This window comes from Nylanderia fulva, unplaced genomic scaffold (assembly GCF_048542155.1).
Source record: "Nylanderia fulva isolate GAGA-0341 unplaced genomic scaffold, ASM4854215v1 Scaffold154, whole genome shotgun sequence".
Lineage (NCBI taxonomy): Eukaryota > Metazoa > Arthropoda > Insecta > Hymenoptera > Formicidae > Nylanderia > Nylanderia fulva.
The window spans coordinates 125733-149220 of NW_028189773.1; the positions used below are offsets into that span (position 1 = coordinate 125733).

The window sequence follows — 23488 nt, forward strand, 5'->3', positions numbered from 1 at the left end:
AACACATGGTATTATATCGTCTTTATTTTCTTATCGAGCGTTTCAAAAATAAATTCTTCTCCATTAGACGGCCATATAAAATTTTTTCTATACTCAGTATATTTTAAGTTCAAACGAAATTTGTACTTAGTTTGCGGCAATAAATTTTCTATGTAATATGTTATTTTATCATTATTCTCTTCAATATTATTCGCAATTTCCCATATTCTCTTTTGTGACGCAGCATTTTTGTATTCCAGTATAAGGAATTCAGTAGGAATCGTCAGATTAACGCTTGGAATCCACGAGATATTCATACTGTTTGTACCGACCCCATTCAAACTTAAATTATTTGGTTCGGACATGTAAACTGTTTCTATTACACTGTCAGTGACGACATCTGTGCGAATGATTGGATACACACTCACGTATGTCTCGTATTTTTGCTTTGGTATCAGTGACGGAATTACCGCGAAAAACTTGCCATCTGTCGTACGTTCTAGCTTATTGAAGACTTTTATGAAGCAAACCGAATTGAGTGTGAGAACCGATATAATTGTAAAGTTTTATCAAGAGGTACGGTACGAGAGAAAATGCCCTCTCCAAAATGGATTTTTGGAAGACATTCATATAAATTTTTTTTGCTTTGGAAAAGAGCATTCCCCTTTCTTAAAATATGTATTTCTTGATAAGAAATTAAGTAAATATTTTTACTATCAATAGATAAATAACGATAATAATAAATTGATTGATTTCGAAGACTTAAAACTTTGCAATTACAACCATTAATATCCGTTACGATTAAATATTCATCGTTTATTATCCAATATATTAGCGGCTCGTCAATATTTGTTGTATCAATCGTCATGAGATTGTACTTAATTTGCAATCCTAGAAATGTGTTGAGGCAGAAGCATTTATTGTTTGTCATATATAATTTGTTTCTACCATTGAAATCCGTTTGCACTATTGAAGAATGTTCTGTCCAATAGAAATGTCTGAAAAATATTTATATTGCTCACTTTTATTAAAACATTATTATAATTATCTATCACATACTAATATGTGATTATTTATATCTTATACGTTTCTATGTAAATTTATGATTCCATTGCTTATGGATTTTCAATACAAAATCTGCATATTAAATTGGCAAGTTATAGAACAACACAAATCTTTAATTAAAAAAGACACAATATATTGTTCAATTTGTTAGATTAATTAAATTTAATGTACCTCTTATATGGCAATACTGTTAAAAATATATCAGACTTTGCAGCAAATGCGATTTTTTTGTATGTTTTGATGTCTTTTTGTTGTAGTAATATTAAGTCGAATTTTATAATGTAAATATGATCGTCAATATCATATTCTAACCAATAAAGACTGCCACGAATCCAATCAATGCACAGAGAATATGCATAGCCTCCCATTTCTGCTATTATTGTAAAATTTTGATTCGTTTCGATTGCGTTCGGATTAAATTCCAATGTTATTAACTTTGAGGCGTGAATAATCCCATAAATTTTATGTTCCAATGCTGAGTAAACGATGTCAGTACAGTATTTATATATATCACGTTCAAAGCCGATCTGTAAATCTATATCCAATACATAAAATTCACTTTTCTTTTTGACGAGTAATAAAGGTACTGGATTCTCATGTGTGGTCGACACATTGATAAACTTAGTATAAGTGCCAGCACCAAATTTGTTATGCGCTTGTACTTTGAAATAATACACTTCATCAGGTTTTAAATTGTACACTTTAAGTTGCAATATCGTGAAATTTGAGATTATAGCAACTCTTCTATGAATTATTTGATTCTCAAAAAACCAATATTGAACTGTATATTTTTGTATCACTCCATTTGTAAATTTAGGTTTGTTCCACCTATAAAGGATATAAAATATTATATCTTTTTATTTTTAACAAATTTCTGAAATCCATTTACATATAATTATCTATTTACACGAGACATATAGAATAGTTTCATTTAGAAAATCGGGTTGACCTTGAAATAATCTTAAAAACGTTATCTAAAATGAAACTAATAAAGCAAGTAAAAATTCCTTTGAAATCCTACAACTTTTATTTAGAACATTTTTTTCATAAAGTATATGTAATATTTTCGAGATTTTTCGCCGTTCTGATTTTTTTTGTACCATCTTCCATATACAGGGTATTTCATATGTAGTGGCAAAATTTCAGGAATGGATTTCTCATACTTAGAGACGACAAAAGTTATACACACATAGGTCTGGAAATGATTAGTTTTGAGTTTTAAGATTTTTGTAACAAAAAATTTTTGTCTCATTTCTCGTCTTAAAAGTCCTCATTTAAAGGTATCAACGATGTTTTTCAAGTCCGCCGGTCTATGTTTACAGACATGGTGGACATTTAAAACATTTCCTCTAATTGTAAGACGAGAAATGGGACAAAAATTTTGTATTACATAAATCTAAATAACTAAAAAACTAATCTTTTTCGGACCTATGTTCATACATATCTATACCTTTTTTTCTTCTCTATCAGCATAAGGAATCCATTCTTCAAATTTTGAGCACCGCTTAAAAGAAACCCCTGTATATACACTGTATGTACACATTGTATTGTATATAAAATAAAACTTAAAACACTGCAAAGTACCAGATTTAAGAACACAAGTATTCATTATTTACCTGAATGTCACAATAATGTCTTTCTGATTTAGTCTGTCGTTAAATTCCACAAATGCTCTAGGACATGTTGGCTCGCTTGGAATGCTTTCTGAAGATGGTGTAGATTCTCCTTGAAGCAAAATGTATACTCAATTATATGTAAGGGTCCAGTATGTATGTAATTCGTTCTAGTTCATAAAATCATGCATAGAAAATGTAAATGCGGTATCTCATAATCGGTACCTTTACCTTATATATATATATATATTGACATACATGGTCTGTCAAAAAAGGAATGAAATTAAATAAATACCGCATATTATGGCAACGTTGTAAAAATCATAATCATATGCGGAATGTAAAATATCATCTTTCCTTCAAAAACTACAAGTTTTAATTCATTCAGCTGTATTTATATATGTCTAATTATAACATTTTTTGTAAGTATAAACCTCTCCTCGTTATTGTTTTCATGAATCGTTATTCAGAGAAAAATATTAAACAAATATAAGCGATAAAAGTTAATAATTAGTACTTATATTTTAACGCATGCTTAGATTATATTATTTCATAATAAATTTTGATGATTTGAAATAAATGTACATACACAACATTTTATATACATTTATATGCATATTTTTTAAAAACTTATTAGATTTGAAATATTTACAAATAGGAGCTTTTAAAAATACTTATACTTTACAAATGAACTCTTACCGACTTCATTTCTTACTCTCACAGTGTCGTTTGCAAAATAATACTGAACAGATTCGAGATTTGATGACACGTACTCATGGACATCGATGATCTGAAGGATGGGTTATCCTAGTAATAAATATGCATCATATAACTTATAAAAATCTACTATTCCATTGAATCACATGATGAACAGTACATAATGTGAGATTAGATTAAAACTTATTTCGCAAATAATTTAATAAATAAGTCGTTGGAGTAATAAATGCAAAATTCCAAATAGTAAAATTAATGTATAGTGTATAGAATCCCAACTTTCAAATTAATGTTCAATTTTATTACAAATAGAAATGGGCCCTTCTTTTGCTTTTGGCAGATAATCAAATAATTAAATAGGTCATTAAGTCATTTGGATCAAGAAACTAATTTATTCAAAAAAATTACTGTTTTTTGATATTTTTTTTTAATTTTTAAAAAAAAAAATGCTTGAGCTAATTTTTAAAATTTTAAAAAAAAAAAACTAGAAAGAAAAAATAAAAAACTGTGTAAAACAAACCCCTTTAAAAAAATTGTTCCCATTTTTTTTTCCTTGAACAAAAAATTAATTTTTTAAAAAACCCCAAACTTTTTTGCATTAAAAAAAAAAAAATTTAAAAAAACCCCCCCCGATTAAAAAAATTTAAAAAAAAAGTTATGAAAAAGGGGAATTTAAAAAAACTACTTTGGGGCAAAAAAACCCCCGGGTTTTTGGGTTTTAAATCAAAAAATCTTTTTTTATTTTTTTTAAATTTTTTTCATCCTCTTTTAAAAATCCCCCCCCGGGGGCAAAAATTTGGCCAACGTTTTTTTTCCCAATTTAAAAGCGCAAAAGTCCTTTTCCCCCGGAAAGTTTAATTCCTTTTTTGTTTCGGTTTTTTTTCTCTTTTAAAAAATTCAAAAAGGTGTCCACGGGGGGGGCTCTTTTTTTAAAAGAATACCAGAATCACATGGTTTTTAAGTCCCCGGGAATACATGATTGCGGAAAAAAATGGGTCCATTTTTTAAAAAAACACGAATTACGATTTCCCCTGGGAAAAGGGGATTAAAAGTGATGCAAAACCCCCCAAAATTTTCTCTTTTCCCCCAAAAACCCGGGTTTTTTTTTTCGCACCCAAGATACGCAAACGACGCATAACCCCAAAAATTATTTTTTTTTTTTCCCTTGGGGCCTTTGGGCGGGGAATTTTATAATGCCCACACCACCAAAAAACCTTTAAAAAATTCCCCAAATTTTTTTCCGGGGGTTTTTTTTTCCCATTTTTGTATATACTATATACAAAAATTTATATATAGGGGTTTGGTTTTAATAAGGGCCCCCAAAGTTAAAGGCGATTTCGGGCCCAAATTTTGGGGGACGTTTTTTTCCCCCTTGCAAAAATTTTTAGTTTTTAAAAATTTTTTTGATTTTAAAAAAGCGATTGAAAAAAAAGGGTTGTTTGAAACTAAACGTTTTAAAATTTTAAAACCCCAACAAAATTATTTTTTTATTTAAATTTTTGGGGAGAGTTTTTTTTAAAAAATAAAAAAAGTTTAAAAAAATTTTTTTTTGTTATAAAACCCCTAAAAAACCCCAATTTTTGGAAAGTTTTTAAAAAAAAATGACCTTTTTTTTTTTTTTTGCTGGGGAAAAATCTTTCCCCAAAAATTCCAAAGTCCCTTGTAATTTTTGGGGCCCTTTTTGTTCCCGGGACACTTTTTTAAAATACCCTTTTTCTTACAACCCGGGGTTTTTTTTAATTTTTTTAAAAAATTTTTGTCTAAAATTTATTTTTAAATTAATTTCATGTACCCATGTTTTAAAAGGATACTTTAATGATAAATTTATATCAATTTTAATATAAAAAACAATAGCTGCTGGGGGTTTTTTGGGCCCTTTTAAAATTTTTTGATTGAGAACGAAATTTTAAAATTTAAAACCAACTCCATTTCAAAATTTGGGGAAATTTTTTCACGCTTTTCAATTTATCCTGAAAAGTCCTAATTTTTTATATTGATTACTTTAAATAATAAATAACTTACTTAAAATTTTACACCATAATTAATAAATATAAATATTTGAGAAAAGTTTTAGACATCACAAGAGAATAATATGAGAATGTGTGTATAAAAAATATGATATACATACATGTATGTTTATCATGTAACAGAAGATATATGGAATGAATAACAAAATCATTAATATTAACAATTCGTAACAAAACAATTTTATCAACATATGTTGCGTTTAAGTTTAAATATTCATTACAATTAAATTTAAATGTGTAACAATATAACATCAATCTTTAAATATATGACGTAAAATTAAACTTTACTTTTTTTATATCATTAATTTTACATAAATAGTGACATGCAAGATTAATATCACAAACAATCCATTGTCTGTAGTATATATAACATTTAATTTAATCACGACGTCTAATATTAATAATAAAATAATTAACGCTCTCGTCAAGCGAACTAACTGAGCGACTAGCAGCAGCATCAAAAAACGCTCCGTGTAAAGATGATAGCGAATAAATAACCAGGCAAATAGCAAATAATTCGGCATCCTGCGCATATGCGAGAAAAATTTTTGCTAAAACGCTTGCGACTTTATTTTTCTTTATCAACAACGTATAAATGATTTGACGGTAACGACTTCGTCTCAGCCAGAAATTCGTTTTGAATCAAAAATGAAAAGCTAGCAATAAAAAGAATAAAAAACGAACATCTAGAAAAAGTTTCTATCAGCAAATTCGCTGATAAATTAAAAAACTTACTCAAAGCAAATAAAAACAGCATCGTGTAAAGCACTCTTTAAGTGTAGATCAGAGTGTATCAAAAAATAAATTTTCGGCAAACTGACCTGAGTTAGACAATCTTCCTGATCCTTCGAAGAGGACGTGAATGCCGTCCTCATTAGCATAAATATTTATAGTAAAACACATAATATTTTTATCGTTTTTACCATAGTAAGTTTTCTCCTCTTATACATGTTTGCACTCAATTAGCTTTCATTCTTGACTGGTGACCAACCGCTATTAAATACCATAGAATCTTCTCAATGATTTAAATATATTAATCAATTCAATATTCCTTCAATGTTTCTTGCAGAGTCGAATCTAGATCGCGCGAAGCACTCGTTTCGGATGAAAGACATGAGAGGGCATAGAAATGAACAATAAATTGAACAATTTTTTTAAAAAAGTTTTTTTATAAAAATGCGAAAATGATATTAATATGTAGCAATTCAAGTACCTACCAAGCTTATGTTATTTTGACATGCATTTGTGCATATGTAGAAAAAAGGGGCGTCAATTGCTAATAGTGCCTCGGATGAGAAAATATCTATTGTAGATCCGGCTTTGATCATTTGTGTAGATTATACAATAAATTATTAGCTGACACTTGTTTCTCGCGTGCTTTGTGCGCTCGGTATATAGTTGCGGATTTATGAGGATGCGCAAATAACAATTGGAATTTAAATTCGAAAGACTCGGGTTCAGTTTTTGATTCAACGACTTTCGGATCATTATTTTTTTCGTCTTTTTTTCTACAAATGATTAGGGAGAAATAAGCGAATTCTCGGTGTAATCAACGTCATCCGCGTTTAGCTCTTATAGCTTATTTATTCTTAATATACTTTCATTTTTAGTATTTATTTATGTTATTATTTATTTAGAGTTTGCACATTATTTTTTATACTATAATATTAATATACTTTTAAACTTGAACTAATAATCTACATATGTTAGTTTTTTAAAGATTTTTCTTGTATTTTTGATGTTTTCTAAAATTAAACTTTTATGTTTTTTATGTGTTTTCTTTATTTTATCATGATTTGCTTTACATTTTTATATTTTTACGCGACAAGGGGGCAAGTAGATTTTAAGCCGATGTTTTATATAGTACTTACTTACTTGTCTATATTTTTATCTATATCTATACTAATATACATATAAAGAAGTAAAGTTTGTTTGTTCCATTGTGTGAAATAATCTGAGAAACTAATAAATTTTTTACTGGTGTATATCCTTCTGAGTAACATAGCTTATGTACAATCGTCTTACAACTTCTAAAAATGTGCGCGTTGTACAAAAAATGCGTTCTTTGCTCTTTATATTTTTCAATAATTTAATAATTTAGCGTAAAAACTACACGACCGATTTTGATAAAATCTTCACCAGTATATTTGTATGAATATAGTATGAATTATTTACGCTGCAACGTTAAATTATAAAATTGTTGGAAAAATATAAAGCGTAAAAAACGTAAAGAATTTTGTTGTACAATACGCGCACATTTTTAGAAGTTTGCAAGACGATTGCATATAGCCTATGTTACTCAGAAAGATCTAAGTTATTTACCTATAAAAGATTTTTTTTAATCGGTTGAGTGTCTAGTAGTTTCTGAGATTACCCCCAAACAATGAAACAAACAAACTTTACTTCTTTATATATTATTAGTATAGATTAAATAAAGTTTTTTTAGATATTACACTTCATATGCAATTTTTTTCTTTTTAATGATATTTATTAAAGTATATTTAATATGATTAAAAGTAAATACATAATTATATGTATATTCTAATAACGCAATAATCATTAAAATTATTTCATTTGCGATGATATACATATGTAAGAAATATGGACAACAATATAATCCTCTACAATTTCTTTCTAAAACAATTACAATTGAGCTTTACATTTTACTATGTAAAAATACTTTACCCTAAAAATTATAATTATATACTTTATTAGATATTATTAATATTTATTCAAATTTATGTTGGATTTTATAAATATTTATTACTGTTGTTATTATATAATTATACTTTATATTAATTACATATTATATATGTAATATTTTATATTTATGTTATTATTAATGTATAGAAACACAATTATTATGTAAAAATAAATATATATTTATTTTACTGATTTTACTTAATTCTTCAGCTGCAGATAATAAGAAAAGCGGGTTATCCCACGGAAACTCACATTGTAACGACAGAAGATGGCTATCTTTTGACGTTACATCGTATTCCGGGTGGCAACGGCTCTCTATCTGTATTACTGATAAATAATATTTTTTGCACTTGTGTTGTTTGGGTCACTCTTGGCAAAGAGAAAGCACGCGGTAAGACTTTATAATTAATTAAGATATATTTCAGTATCGTTGATTTCACTTTTATTGGAAAAAGATCTAAAAAAAACTATAATTTAAATGTCAAAAGAGCATTTTATTGCACTATTAATTGTAATAAACAGTTGTAATAAACAATTGTAATAAACATTGTAGTGCATTTTAGTTTTTGAAAATTTTATAAATTAAAAATTTGACTTTCCAAAATTACATAAATTTTGAAATTACTGTATATATGATATATTTAGAAATATATTTTTTTAACTTATCTGATTAATGAATGAATTATAAATCAAATTACGCTCTTAATTCGTTATAAAAATATGTGCACACAAAAATATGATTAAATATATGAATAAAATATTAGATGAAAAAGTACTAGTAAAATATTATAAACAATGTTATTTTTTTACAATTTAGCTTACCTATTAGCAGATCAAGGATATGATGTTTGATTGGGCAATTTTCCTGGTACTGCGTATTCAAGAGCGCATATTTTCCTATCACCGTCAGAATGGAAATTTTGGGATTACAGGTATTTTCCTAAAATAAAAATAACGATGCTTTGTAAATGACTTACAAGGGAACGGTCGAAAGTGACCCTTACCGATTTTAATGAACTTGGAATATGTTTTAGAGCATTGAAAAATATTACACCCGTATTTTTTTTTAGCTGCGTATCTCGACATTTAGGAGGTAAATTATCCTCTTGTGTGAAAAAATCGTTTTTTTTTTTATTTTTTAGCCAATACTGTCGAAATGGTAAAAGATATAAGAAAATGTTTTAAATAAAAATTTGATGGTTTATAATATTTTTTAAAACAATGTAATCAAATTTTTCAAAAATGTCAAATTCCCCCCTCTCTCTTTATACTGCACTGTTTTAAAGAATATTAAAATCCATATAACTTTTATTTGAAACATTTTTTTTATACCTTATATCGTTATATCTTATACCGAAATAAAAAAACAATTTTTTTCAAGGAGGGTTGTTTTACCCTTTAAATGTCAAGATACACAGTTAAAAAAAATACGGGTTTAATATTTTTCAATGCTTCAAAACATATTCCAAGTTCATTAAAATCAGTGAGGGTCTTCCAATCGTTCCCTTGTTAGTTTTAACAATATTAGTTCAGTCAGTAATATTGAATTTTTCATTAGCTTTCATAAAATAGGAGTCTACGATTTACCTGCGATGATTACACTTATTACAAATATGAGATCACAACCATTGCACGCGTACATTGGTCATTCTATGGGCGAATCTGTTTTTTACGTAATGGCAACAGAGCGTCCAAAAATTGCTAGAATGGTAAAAATGATGTTCAGTTTTGGACCAGGAATTTTCTTAGATTATATGAGAGGTCCACTACGATCGATGTTTTATTTGGTGAAAAAGATGCAGGTAATAATATGTAAATATAATATACTACTTTGAGCTAGAATAAAATTAAATAAATTGCATTTTGAATAGAAGATATCTTTAATTGCAGCCAATATTTCGAGTTCTGTTCCATGACGAATTACTTACACGAAAAGTTTTTAAAACGGCAATGGCATTAATCGGCTGCAACTCAAATTTCCTTCTATCGGAGATGTGCGCTATTTTCATATTTTCAGTCTTCGGTTACGACCGTGAGCAGTTTACTTACGTGAGTAATAACTGAGTAAGTATTCGTCTGCGAAATATAATAATAAATTTAAAAGGTTCTAATATGCGAATACAAAATCATATCAAACAATTTTCAAACCGTTGAACGAGAATATATCACAGATAAAAAATTAAGGAAACGTTTTGAAGCTTCATCTTTTATCGTGTGTATACACTCACACACACTCACACATATATATATATATATATATATTTTTTTTTTAATTTGCTGTTTAGACTCAGCTGCCTGTAATTGTGAGTCACATACCTGTCAGCCTTTCGACTAAGACAGTGGTGCACATAACGCAGGGAATCCAATCAGGCAAGTTTCGTCGATACGACTACGGTGCCACGAAAAATCTCTTAATCTATAATTCGATAGAACCGCCGGATTATGATTTATCGAGTGTTAAGGTGCCGATCGCGATATTCTATGCCAACAACGACTTCCTGGTCGATCCCATTGTAAGTAATATATGTACAAGTAATCTCGTTGTAAAAAATATGCATTGATAAAATGAGAATTATTACATAATAAATTAAAATATAAAATTGAGAAGTTAAAAGAATTATTAATTAGTTTGGAAGAATAACACATAAGTAGTTATTAAGAGAATTAATTTAATTATATAAAAGAAATTCGCATAATAACTTATAAAATATTTCTTTAAGAATGTGAAGAGGTTGTATAATTTACTGCCCAACGTAATAGATTTGTACAATGTGCCGCGGCCCAGTTTTAATCACGTGGGCTTTATATGGGCCGAGGATGCACCTACACTTGTGTACAAAAGAGTTTTTAAAATCATGAAAGGGAAATATTTAAATAATGTAACAACGATATGATAATAGGTACATTGCGCTGATCTGGATTATGAAAATTAAATAAATAAATAAATAAATAAATAAATAATAAATAAGTAAGTAAATAAATAACCTTGGCAAAATTGATTTCGACGTAACTAGCAATTTTATTCAATACTTTCACGACGTTTCGACCATTTGGTTGTGGTCATTATCAAGTGAGAATTCTATAACACAATATTACACAATAGTTTTTAACAATGTTGAAACATACAAGAACATATTTAAATGTTAAGTTATGACCACAAACACAAACCTGTCCATCAATTAAAATGAGATTAACGCAACATAAAACCGATCTTATTTAAAATTAATAGTTAAAAGAGGAACACGTCCCATCGCTATGATGTTTTGTCAACGACTAAATTTGAAACCACTAAAAAATTTTTTATTATTTTGGCGTAAATATTTGTCAAATTCTCAGTGTCTTTCTGTAGGTTAACAGTATTATCATGCTTCTTTATGAAGAACATTTCAGCAATCTCTCTTTTTCTTACATGTTTCTCATTATGTAAAATGGTCGGTGATTTCCAATTAAAGTTATGTCCAAAATCACATCTGTGTTTACTCAAAACCGAATGATTAGACTCATGTAATTTAATATTGCTAGCATGTTCCTTCACTCTAGTGCATAAATGTCTTTTCGTTTGTCCAATGTATGAGGCATTACAATTTTCACAATTAATCTTGTATACTACATTCGTTTCTATATCATTAGTTATTAAATCTTTACCTCGTTTTATCAGCCTATTCAACTTTTTTGGCAAACTATAAACGACATTTAAGTTAGCATTTTTAAGTGACCTTTTAATACTGTCGCTAACGTCTTTAACATATGGAAGTGGAATCACATAATTCTTATTTTGAGTCGAATTCACATTATCGTTATTATCCAAATTATTATTCAAATTATCGTTATTATCCACATTGTAACGGTTAACATTTCTATTATTATTTAGTACATTAATTCTTTTATTTACATATTTATTATTAATACGACCCGGAAAGCAATTATTAATTAAAATGTTCTTTACAATCTCAATATTCGTATTATGAAATTGTTCGTTTAAAAGTAAAATTGCATGATTTACTAAATTATAAATCGTATTAATTTTATACTTAATAGGATGACTCAAAAGAAAATTGATGTATCTGCCAGAACATGTAAGTTTCTTAAACCAATTAGTTGTCAATTCATTCCCATTGCGGATAACTGTGGAATTTAAAAAATTAATAGAAGAATTGGTCTCTCTATTTCATGCGTAAATTTTAATCGTTCATGATAATTATTAAATGTACTTAAAATTTCATTTATTTTAGAGTTAGGTAAAATAATAAAAATGTCATCCACATATCTATAAAAAGTCTGAACTTTAAAATCGTAAGTATATCTTTTTAATTCTTTGAAGTTTTTATTATTTCGATTAGCTGAATTTTTTAATACTGTCGATAAATAATTTAAAAATTTTAAAGTTGCGATCTTATACCGCGATTGATGTCGCTTTTGTTCAAAATCAAAATCTAAATTTCTTAAAATTATACATCATCGTTTATTATGTATATAATAGTATTTATTATTTTTTAGGACTATTATTATATTTAATTTTTATTAATCATTACTGGCGACTTTAAACAATTAAAAGAGTTTTTTTAATTTTTATTGTTTAATTCCTATATTAAATTTTTTTTGTGTTTTTTAATCTATAACTATATGAAATAAAAAAATAAATGTTTACATGTAATAGTAGCATTTATATACACAACAAACACATGTGCTATATATGTATATACATATTGTGGGATCCGCGAAAAAGTATCGGGCCTTCGGGTGACTAGACCGGGACCCGAACCCGGAACCTTCCGCTTGCCGGGCGACTGCTCTAACCATTAAGCTACCTAGGCCCTCTGCCTAACCTTCTCGCATCACCCACTTACGCGTTATGGAGGAGTCCCGATACTACAATATACAATAATTGTGTTATGCAAATATACATATAATAATATATGTAAAGATCTAAGAACATTGTGCGCATTATTTTTATTTATACAGAATGTTAAAGAAAAATCATTCAACATTCATAAGGTACCCGTACGACATTTTAGATTTCAGATACATATAGCAAATAGATAAAATTTGTAATGTTGCTATATAGCAGATACACAGTAATACATATAAATTATGTATTAAGTACATGTTTAATACCGATAAATGTCCGCGCTATGGATACGTAATTTACGTTATATATCAGATACATATGATTATATATATTCGATATATGTTAAATACGTAAATTATGTATTTCATACGTATCTGCAATATTGCTAATAGGCGTTTAAAATGTATCATACAGATTATTTATTCATACACATACAGGGTATCGATTATTGTGTAACTTTTTCTGAAGTAAAAACAAAAAAGTAAAAAGATTTCTTTCAATCACACATCGATTTCATTTTAAAATTAATGTATAATTGGCGGAAATTTTTAACTTTTCACGTTTTTACTTTAGAAAAAGTTACACCATCAATACTCATAAATAGTACACACAATGCTGTAAAAATATTTTAACAAATATTAGTGTTTGCTGTTATCTAAATAATCTCTAAAAACTCACCTTTAAAAAAAGGTAAAAAAAGGCGACCAGTTAAGGGCACGCCATTAACAAAAATTATCCATTGCAAACCCATGTAGAATCCTATCCTATTGCAAACCCATGTAGAATCCTATAAAAAATTAATCATTGCAAACCCATGTAGAATCCTAGGCAAAATTAACCATTGCAAACTCATGTAGAATTGTATTAAAAATGATCCATTGCAAACTTATGTAGAATCCTACATTGCAAACCCATGTACAATAGAATTGTATGAAAAATTATCGATTATAAATTCATGTACAATCGTAACAAAAGTAATGAAATAAAAAAAAAATTGCGCCAAGTGAAAGTAGAAACTTGTACCAGTGGAAAATTAAAGTTGCAGACATATATAGAGTCGTATAATGAATCAGTAAAAATTTAAATTTGCAAATGTAGAATCGTACCATAAAAAAACTTATCTTTTAAAAAAAAAGATAAACAAGATGCCAAGTCCATGCGCCATGTAAAAAAGAAATAAAAAAATTTTAGTTAAAAAAACTGGGCGCGCTGCTAAGTTTCAAAATTACAATGCACCTTAAAGTAACATTAATTAATTTAAACACAAAACATATTTTAACTGTAATGAGTTTAAAAGTAACAATTTAATTTTAATATTGTTAGAATATTATTTAGCAGCGCTCCCAGTTTTTTTAACTAAAATTTTTTTATTTCTTTTTTACATGGCGCATGGACTTGGCATCTTGTTTATCTTTTTTTTTAAAAGATAAGTTTTTTTATGGTACGATTCTACATTTGCAAATTTAAATTTTTACTGATTCATTATACGACTCTATATATGTCTGCAACTTTAATTTTCCACTGGTACAAGTTTCTACTTTCACTTGGCGCAATTTTTTTTTTATTTCATTACTTTTGTTACGATTGTACATGAATTTATAATCGATAATTTTTCATACAATTCTATTGTACATGGGTTTGCAATGTAGGATTCTACATAAGTTTGCAATGGATCATTTTTAATACAATTCTACATGAGTTTGCAATGGTTAATTTTGCCTAGGATTCTACATGGGTTTGCAATGATTAATTTTTTATAGGATTCTACATGGGTTTGCAATAGGATAGGATTCTACATGGGTTTGCAATGGATAATTTTTGTTAATGGCGTGCCCTTAACTGGTCGCCTTTTTTTACCTTTTTTTAAAGGTGAGTTTTTAGAGATTATATCATTCATTTTTGTATATTTTTATGACCGGAATAGAACAATTATTAAACATGTTTATCTAAACTTCTTTGCTTAAAATGATGTGTACAATCATATCCTAGAATCCTGATCATTCCTCCTAAAGCACCCTATTTATATAAATTTACCCATATGTGTGTGTGTGTGTATATGTGTGTGTGTGTGTGTGTACTAATGTCGAGCATTTTTTATACATTTTCTATTAAATTTAGATAAAAGTTGCAGGATTTCGAAAAAGAAAAAGTTGACACAGACTTTTTCCTAAACGGCGATTTTCAAGGTTATTTAAAGGTCACTTATATTTTCAAAATAGAATTACCTTAATTTTTCTCATATAAATCGATTCCTCGCAATATTTACTATAAAAAGTTGTAAAGGTATAATTTTTACATAATCTTACATAAACTTCGAAATATTACAAATATTTGTAGGCGGATAAACGATTGTGGACAAAATAGATATATATATAAGGAGACCGGATTAATTAGTCAGGAAAGAATCCGGATCAAATAAGGAATTGAAATTAGAGTATAATATATTTATTGCGAACTCAAGGTGCCTCTTGTCGTCCAAATGCTAAATGTTCCCTTGTCTCTTCGCCGTCGCTCCGACCTCGGCGGTCCTCGATCGTAAGAGAGAGTGTGTCCAAAAAGAGAGCGTTCTGTGTACGTCTACCAAAAATCGCTGATACTTATATCGCTCCTAATTTCCCTAATAATCCCTTCCTATCATACTTGAGCCAATCGCTAAGCGACAACTAACCCGTGCTCTGGTTTGTTTTCGAACGGTCGCATCTGTTATTTTCTACACGGATCAAATCTCTTATTATTCGCACACGGTAACATAAATATAAATAAATAATCGAACACGAGGACGAGACGACAAGGCGACAATAATATGACGGCGTGATACATACTCTCGAAAATAATCGCACGCCTACAGTTCGGCCATTCTGACATTTTGGCCGTCTCGGTCAAACGATAAAATAGAACAAAATAAAATATAATTTGAACAAAATTCCTTTACAAGAGAATGCATCGTCATGCACGTATATACGGACGCATTTGGTCGGGCGCAAATATACCAGTTATCATTTTATTAAATCTTTCCACCTGTCCGTTTGCTCTCGGCGTGCTCACAGCGATTGATACGTGCTCTATGGCACCGGATTCCAAGTATCTCTTAAATACGTCAGATGTGAAACAAGTTCCTCTGTCCGAAATTAAACGTTTCGGTTTACTATACACGCGGAAATATTCACAGAGATACTTTATCGATTCCTCCGATGCTGTCGACTTACGCGGGTAGAGCCGGATAAATTTAGCGAACGCGTCAATGACAACAAACAGGTGACGGCTAAACTTAAAGACAGAGTTTTTTCTAATCGAATTGTACAATGGTTTTGCCACCAATGAAAATCTCGGAATAAATTGACGAAAATAATTCACAAATCCGACGAACCTATGTACGTCCCTGATGTTACGTAGTACAGGATAATTCAAAACAGGCTCTATATTCTCGTCGGTGTCTCTCGTCGCAATCTCGCGTAAGATTTCCTTGTCCGCGACCGATAATCTCCGCGGGCGCATACTTATCGGTTGTTCATGTTTCGGTGCGATAACCATCTCGAAGTCCGGCGCGCATTTCTCCGCTCGAAAATTATTTAGATAATAGGATTCATAGATCTCGCGGATCTTTTCGGATGTATCCTTGTCAATCGCCGGATTAATTTTCAACTCTTCGCTCGGATGTACAACACCATCGTCGCATTCAATATGCATCGTTTGGCTAATAACGCGCGCTTCTTCCGTGCTTGCAATTTCAAGATCTTGCCCTAAAGTAACACGCAGCGACGGACAATTCAAGAAATCTCTACCGAGTAGCACACTATACGCCATCGTATTATGAGGCACCGTGTAAAACTTCATTTCCAACCGCACGCCTCTCACCTCTAAGTCGGCGTGAACGATGCCGTCGATATTTAACCGCGAGCCGTTGATTCCGCAAAATTGATCGATGCTCTCGTTCTCGAGCAGACGTGAATCGCCCTGAATTATCTCGCTTTTGATCAAACTAATTGGAGAACCCGAGTCTATTATTGCATCCACCACGTAATTATTGAACCCGTTATTCTCGTTTTCCATTATAATTTTTACGGTAATCGTATAAGGTTTTAACAACGCGACAGGTTGTACGACGTTCATCGACGCAGTTTGCGCACCATTGTTCAGCGTTTCCGACGCCGCGGACCGACTTCGCTTCGGACACTCCCTAGCCAAATGACCCGGAGATTCGCACACATAACACACTCGCTTTGCCTGTGGTCGCACGCACTGATCCGCAGTATGTCCTGCTCCGCGACACCTGTAGCACCTCGTCGAGTCTCCCCGTGTCGATGTCTCCGTTCTTCCTCCGCTAGTTGTCCTCGCTCCGTCTCCCCTCGGTCGGACGTCTGGTCTCTCCGAATGTACTCGAACCACCTTTTCGAACGCCTTCAATAATTCTCTTCTAGATTGGAAGTTCATCAGGCGCGCCTGGCTCTGCAGACGAGGATCGGTCACTCCCTCGATGATATAATCGAGGAGCTCGTCTTCCGTGATCGGTATGCGATTCGCGAGAATCACCTTCTCGTGATAATAATCACAGAACTGCTCGTCTCTCTTCCACACGCGAGCCTCAAATTCTCTCCTCAGCGTCAATTTTCCTGGTCGCAGATCGAACATTGACTCCATCTCTCGCAGAAGGTCCCCCAGGTCCAGTGTCACATGCTCGGCCCTTGAGTGAAACCAAGACAACGCACGGCCTTTCAACCGAGAGCTAATTAACACTCTCGTCGAATTATCGTCCAGCTGATACGTGCGTCTCAATAACTCCAACTGCTGCTTCCACCTCCAGAAGGTGCTATCCGTTGCGTCAAATTCAGGCAGCAACTCCTTAATTCCCCTCACACCGCCGAACGCAGAAATGACACTGCCGTTCGTTGTCGTCGGTGTGGAGGTTGCACTTCTCATTACTTCTATTTCTCGTTGAAGTAACTGCCGCTCTCTCTCCAAAATCTCTCGTTCTCGACGCAGTAGCAAAAGTTCTGCCTGCATCGCGTCGTCACACTCTCTCGGTTTCGGCGTCGTCATGCTCACTCGATCCACTAGTCTCGGGGTGTCGTCCACGGTCTCCATCTCCATAGCGTCACCTTGTTCACTGGGCGAACGCGCAGTTTCCGAATCCAGGATGTCATCCGAACAAATCGCTTGCCTCCGTTGATCGCTTAATTTCGTCCACACACCCGAATCGTTGGTGTTCAGCCGCTGGATGAGCTCGGCCTTTGATCCTCCTAACGTCAGTCCCCTCTCGCGAAGAGCCTCCTTCATCTCGGCAATGGTAAAGTCACTTGGCTGCATCGTTGCTGTCACTCCGATTCGCTCGACTATTCGGCACACCGCGATGTCCACGATACTCACGCAACCCGACGATCACCACGCGTCAATCGTCTCCACCTGCGCGTCTCACACTCGACACGTATCGCGAACAAATCCCGAAATCGCCTGTCTCCAGTCGAATTCGCGAATCCGGATGCAACGCCTCGATCCCACTTCTGATAAACTGTAGGCGGATAAACGATTGTGGACAAAATAGATATATATATAAGGAGACCGGATTAATTAGTCAGGAAAGAATCCGGATCAAATAAGGAATTGAAATTAGAGTATAATATATTTATTGCGAACTCAAGGTGCCTCTTGTCGTCCAAATGCTAAATGTTCCCTTGTCTCTTCGCCGTCGCTCCGACCTCGGCGGTCCTCGATCGTAAGAGAGAGTGTCCAAAAAGAGAGCGTTATGTGTGCGTCTACCAAAAATCGCTGATACTTATATCGCTCCTAATTTCCCTAATAATCCCTTCCTATCATACTTGAGCCAATCGCTAAGCGACAACTAACCCGTGCTCTGGTTTGTTTTCGAACGGTCGCATCTGTTATTTTCTACACGGATCAAATCTCTTATTATTCGCACACGGTAACATAAATATAAATAAATAATCGAACACGAGGACGAGACGACAAGGCGACAATAATATGACGGCGTGATACATACTCTCGAAAATAATCGCACGCCTACATATTTTATTCTATGAAATATTTCAGTTTATGTAAAATTATGTTAACTATCTTTTAAATTATTCACTTTTAGCCATCTTACCCTTACAACCTTTTATAGTGAATATTGCAACAAATTGGTTTATATATATAATATATATATAACATCAGTTATTATTAATTGATGTTTACATTTATTTTTAGACTTACTAGAGCTCAAATGCTCCACATTTTTTGCAAAAACTGTTTATTCTACAGATTTCAAATATGCTTTTAAATGATGATTGAATATTTCCTTTTTTTAATTATTTTTATTATTATTTTTCAATCTCAATCAACTTTTATAACTTTATGCCAGCACGATACAAATACATGTGTCTTTATTTTTTTTATTATTTTCATTATTATTTTTCAATCTCAATCAACTTCTATAACCTTATGCCAGCAGGATACAAATACATGTATGTCTTTATTATTGTATCAACTCTTGTCTTTTCCATGTAACCATGTCTTCATAGTTTGAATTATCCCTTCATCTTCTCAATCTTTCGCAGAGATTTAATTAATTAAATACACTTCACACGAAATAAAGTTTGCTGGAAGATATACAGCAAACGATAACTGTAAAAACATGATTACGTGGAAAGAACAAGAGTTGGTACAGTAAAGGCAAGTAAGTAAGTACATGTAATGTATCGTATTGGCATAACGCTATATCCGCGGAGCAGATAATGTGGCTGTAGAGGTAGTCTGCAGTGCAGCTAATGTGGACGTAGATGTTGATTGAGATAATTGTCTAATATAAAATAGAATTTAAAAATTTAGTTTAAAAAGCTGTTGCATATATAAATAAAGTTTATTTTTTCTAAATTTGGAATATGTTTAATTAATTAATTTTTTAAGTTTATGTTTAATAAATTTTTTAAGTCTGTATTCAATAATTTTATTCATTTGATAAATACATGTATGTCTTTATTTTGATATGTTTAATATAATTAGAAATTCATTATTAATTAGATATGTAAACTATAAATTCATATATAATATTTGAAAATATATGTGAATATTTAAATTTTTATCTTCTCCTTCCTCTCCTTCAATCTCTTTAATATCAATATGTGTATGTGTGTACACGCGCGCACATTTGTACGTATTTATTTAATTATTGGATAGTTGAGAGTACTTAATTGATAAAAAATTATGACAATAATAATCCTTGTTTTTTTTTCTTATTATTTACTCAGATTTTTTTGTCTATCTCATAAGATAAACACTTTAGAGATTGAATATTTCAAGTAAACTAATTGTAAGTAAATTTCACATTAATGCATATAGATGTTTAATCATGAATGTACTGAATAAGTACACAAGACGAACAGTGAGTGAGTGAGTGAGAATGAGAGAGTGTGTGTGTGTGTGAGAAAGAGAGAGAGAGAGAGAGAGAGAGAGAGAGAGAGAGAGAGAGAGAGAGAGAGTTAGCCAACATAACCCCGCACGCTGCCGATCATGAATGTACTAAATAAGTACACAAGACGAACAGTGAGTGAGTGAGTGAGAATGAGAGTGTGTGTGTGTGTGTGCGTGTGCGTGTGAGAAAGAGAGAGAGAGAGAGAGAGAGAGAGAGAGAGAGAGAGAGAGAGAGAGAGAGAGAGAGAGTTAGCCAACATAACCCCGCACGCTGCCGATATGGCGGAGCGCCACTATCGCCATCTGTTGTAAAACGTGCGAGATGGACAAAATTACCACTACATGCATCTTGCATGTGTTGTGTACGTGTGATATATGTGTGCGCATGTGTTGTATACGTGTGAATACGTGTAGCACGATACTACTATGTATGCGTGGTCGATGATGATAATGATGATGATAATGATGATGATAATGATGACGGGGACGTTTCTTAATAGAAATTTTTCATATTTCGACTTTGCATTTATATATTTCTGCTTACAAATCACGTAGAGCAGAAATAAAGACACTTTTATTATATAATTCGAACTCAATCTATCGATTAAGTCTAGTATAAACTCGATTGCTTCAGCCATTATTGAGGATTCGAAATATTATAAAGACTCAAATGTCCGACTCGCGTTAAGATACACGGTGTCTCCGCTACGCCCTTAACTGGTCGCGAGACACTACCGTGTCTCTTGATAACAATATATAGATATGATCTAGATTAAATTTTCATCTTATCTTTATATAGCTGATAAAATATATTATCTATATCTGCAGCTTAGATAAAATGTGTTATATTTATTAAATTATTTAGAATATTGTTCAGATAATTTGGTTTAGAATCATAGCATATAAAAAAACTTAAATAGTAGATCAAGCAGTAAAATATTTAAATATTATAAATATTTTAATTATAAATTTTATAAATATTTATAATATTGAAATAATCTCTACAAGAGATTTAATTCCATACATCCCCTGTTCCCCCCTTAAGGGGGACCTTCCAATTTTAAATTTTGGCCGTGTCCAAGTAAAAATTTAGTGCTTTGTGCACAGGTTTTAATCCTAACGAAAAAATTTAGTTTCGTTGAGATAACGCACTGTCATCCGCGATGTGGCTCTTATTGCCTGTTTAACACTCAATTTATAAATTACCATATTCATCTCGACTAAAGAGCCAAACGCGATGTTATTGCGACAGATTAAGATAAGAAAATTTGGAAACTAAGGAATTTGAATCCTATGGTTGGGATCTCAGAAATTCCCCTTGTTCCTTCTCTTAACATCCCCTGTAAAGAAATAGACGAGAAAATCTCAATTTATATTTATATTTATATTACAGAGCCTTGTTAAATTCTTATTTTGTTTGTTTTCTTTTATTTGTAAATTTATTTTATTATATTTGTATCTTTAACCTTATGATTTAACGTTATTTCAAAATATTGATATAATCTGCACATTTATGAGTCAACTTGCTTTTAACATGAAAAAGTTTATAAAAATTACATTATTCTGATTGATAATATAAATTGTTTAAATTTATGGAGGTTGTGTATTTATATAAAAAAAAATTATTGTTCAGTTATGAATTAACACTTTTCTAAATTATCTTAATTCTTATAACAAAATACAGAAAATATTTCTATTTTTTTATTTTCTAAAAATGCCACAAAAAATTTGAACAAGTATAAGTTTAAATTACATCAAGAATAAAAAAATGTTTCATTACAGTCGATAATGCAAGTTTTATTCCATGGCAAAATATTTCCGCAAGATGTTTATAACACATTAATGACGTTAAGCGGCCGCAACCTGAATTTTATCAAGCGGAATATTGCGCCAATAATTTCATATTTGCGCCCTACGGTAGCGACCCAGAGCAGTTTAATTATGTGAGTAATAATTTTTTTGCAAAAAATAATATTAAATTATAAAATAAAGATGGTTGGTATCAAAGACGAGAATCAATGAAAGGATTCATTTTTTTAATTGAATTTTTTAGAAATGTCTTTGGTCGCTCTAATTTCCATAAATTTTAAGATATTTGAGTAAATTTTTTTACGAAAATAAATTATCATTAAATAATGTTTGGTATTGAGTTTTGCGATAATCAGTGAAAAATTTCGATTTTTATAAATATTATTTTTAACAAATATTTTTTTCATTTTTCTACATTTTGAGATAACAAACTAAATGTTTTTACCTCGAAAAATTTGCAACCATATTTTGGTACCAATTTTGAGAAAATCGATCCCTTAATGAAGGTGTATTTTGCGGTCAGACAGACAGATGGTATATATATATAGACAGTTATTAAGCTCGCGCGAAAAAAATTAATATTAAAAAAATGTTAGATACAGGTTTTGAAGCCCGCGCGATCGTGCGATTTTATATCGGATCTTATATATTCACAGATAAATATATGTATGTATATATATATGTGTTTTATTCCTTATTTAGACTCAACTGCCCGTTATCGCAAGTCACCTGCCCGCCGCCTCGCTTAAGACGGTGGTGCACTTCGTTCAAAGAATGCAATCGTGCAAGTTTCGTCAATATGATTACGGTGCCACGAAAAATCTCATAATGTACAAGTCGGTGGAACCTCCAGAGTACAATTTATCAAATATCGCACTACCGATGGCGATATATTACGGCAACAACGACTTGATGGTAGCTCCCATTGTAAGTGATGAAAAAAGTATTTATTTATTTATTTGATAAAAAAGAGCGTAAAAATTGAAAGATATTACAGTAGAGTGACTCGGCTGTATAGATAAAATTGCATATAAAGAATCAGGAAGTTAGCTTAAAAGAGAAATTATCGAGCACATGATAATTCATAAAAATGTTTCTTCAAGGATGTGAAGAAGTTCTACGATTTACTGCCCAACGTAATAGATTTCTACGAAGTGCCATGGCCCAATTTTAGTCACGCGGACTTTATATTTGCTAATGATGCGCCTACATTTCTGTATGAAAGACTTTTTAAGATCATGAAAGGGAAATATTGAAACAATATAACAACGATATATGATAATACATTAATCATCTGAATATTTCGCACTGAACTCTAGTAACAG

At 31.2% G+C, this 23488-nt stretch overlaps 2 protein-coding genes and 1 pseudogene across 3 annotated transcripts; 1 reads left to right on the plus strand and 2 right to left on the minus strand.

Moving 5' to 3' along the window:
• Positions 1–920: 920 nt before the first annotated feature.
• Positions 921–6273, minus strand: LOC114938103 (proto-oncogene tyrosine-protein kinase ROS-like). Its single transcript, XM_085480643.1, has 5 exons — positions 6220–6273; positions 3357–3447; positions 2661–2769; positions 1357–1872; positions 921–977 (listed from the first exon to the last, which is right to left on the minus strand). Coding segments are annotated over exons 1-5 (771 nt in total). The 3' UTR covers positions 921–976.
• Positions 6274–8896: 2623 nt separating this feature from the next.
• Positions 8897–23000, plus strand: LOC114940637 (lipase 3-like; annotated as a pseudogene). The gene is made up of 6 exons (XR_014924246.1): positions 8897–9033; positions 9660–9903; positions 9992–10165; positions 10387–10614; positions 22137–22297; positions 22866–23000. The product of XR_014924246.1 is annotated as a lipase 3-like (transcript).
• On the minus strand, positions 15380–18954 carry LOC146724025 (uncharacterized). The gene has a single exon (XM_085480630.1). The coding sequence runs from the start codon at positions 18252–18254 to the stop codon at positions 15897–15899; it is 2358 nt and encodes a 785-aa protein (XP_085336756.1). The 5' UTR covers positions 18255–18954; the 3' UTR covers positions 15380–15896.
• Positions 23001–23488: the final 488 nt, after the last annotated feature.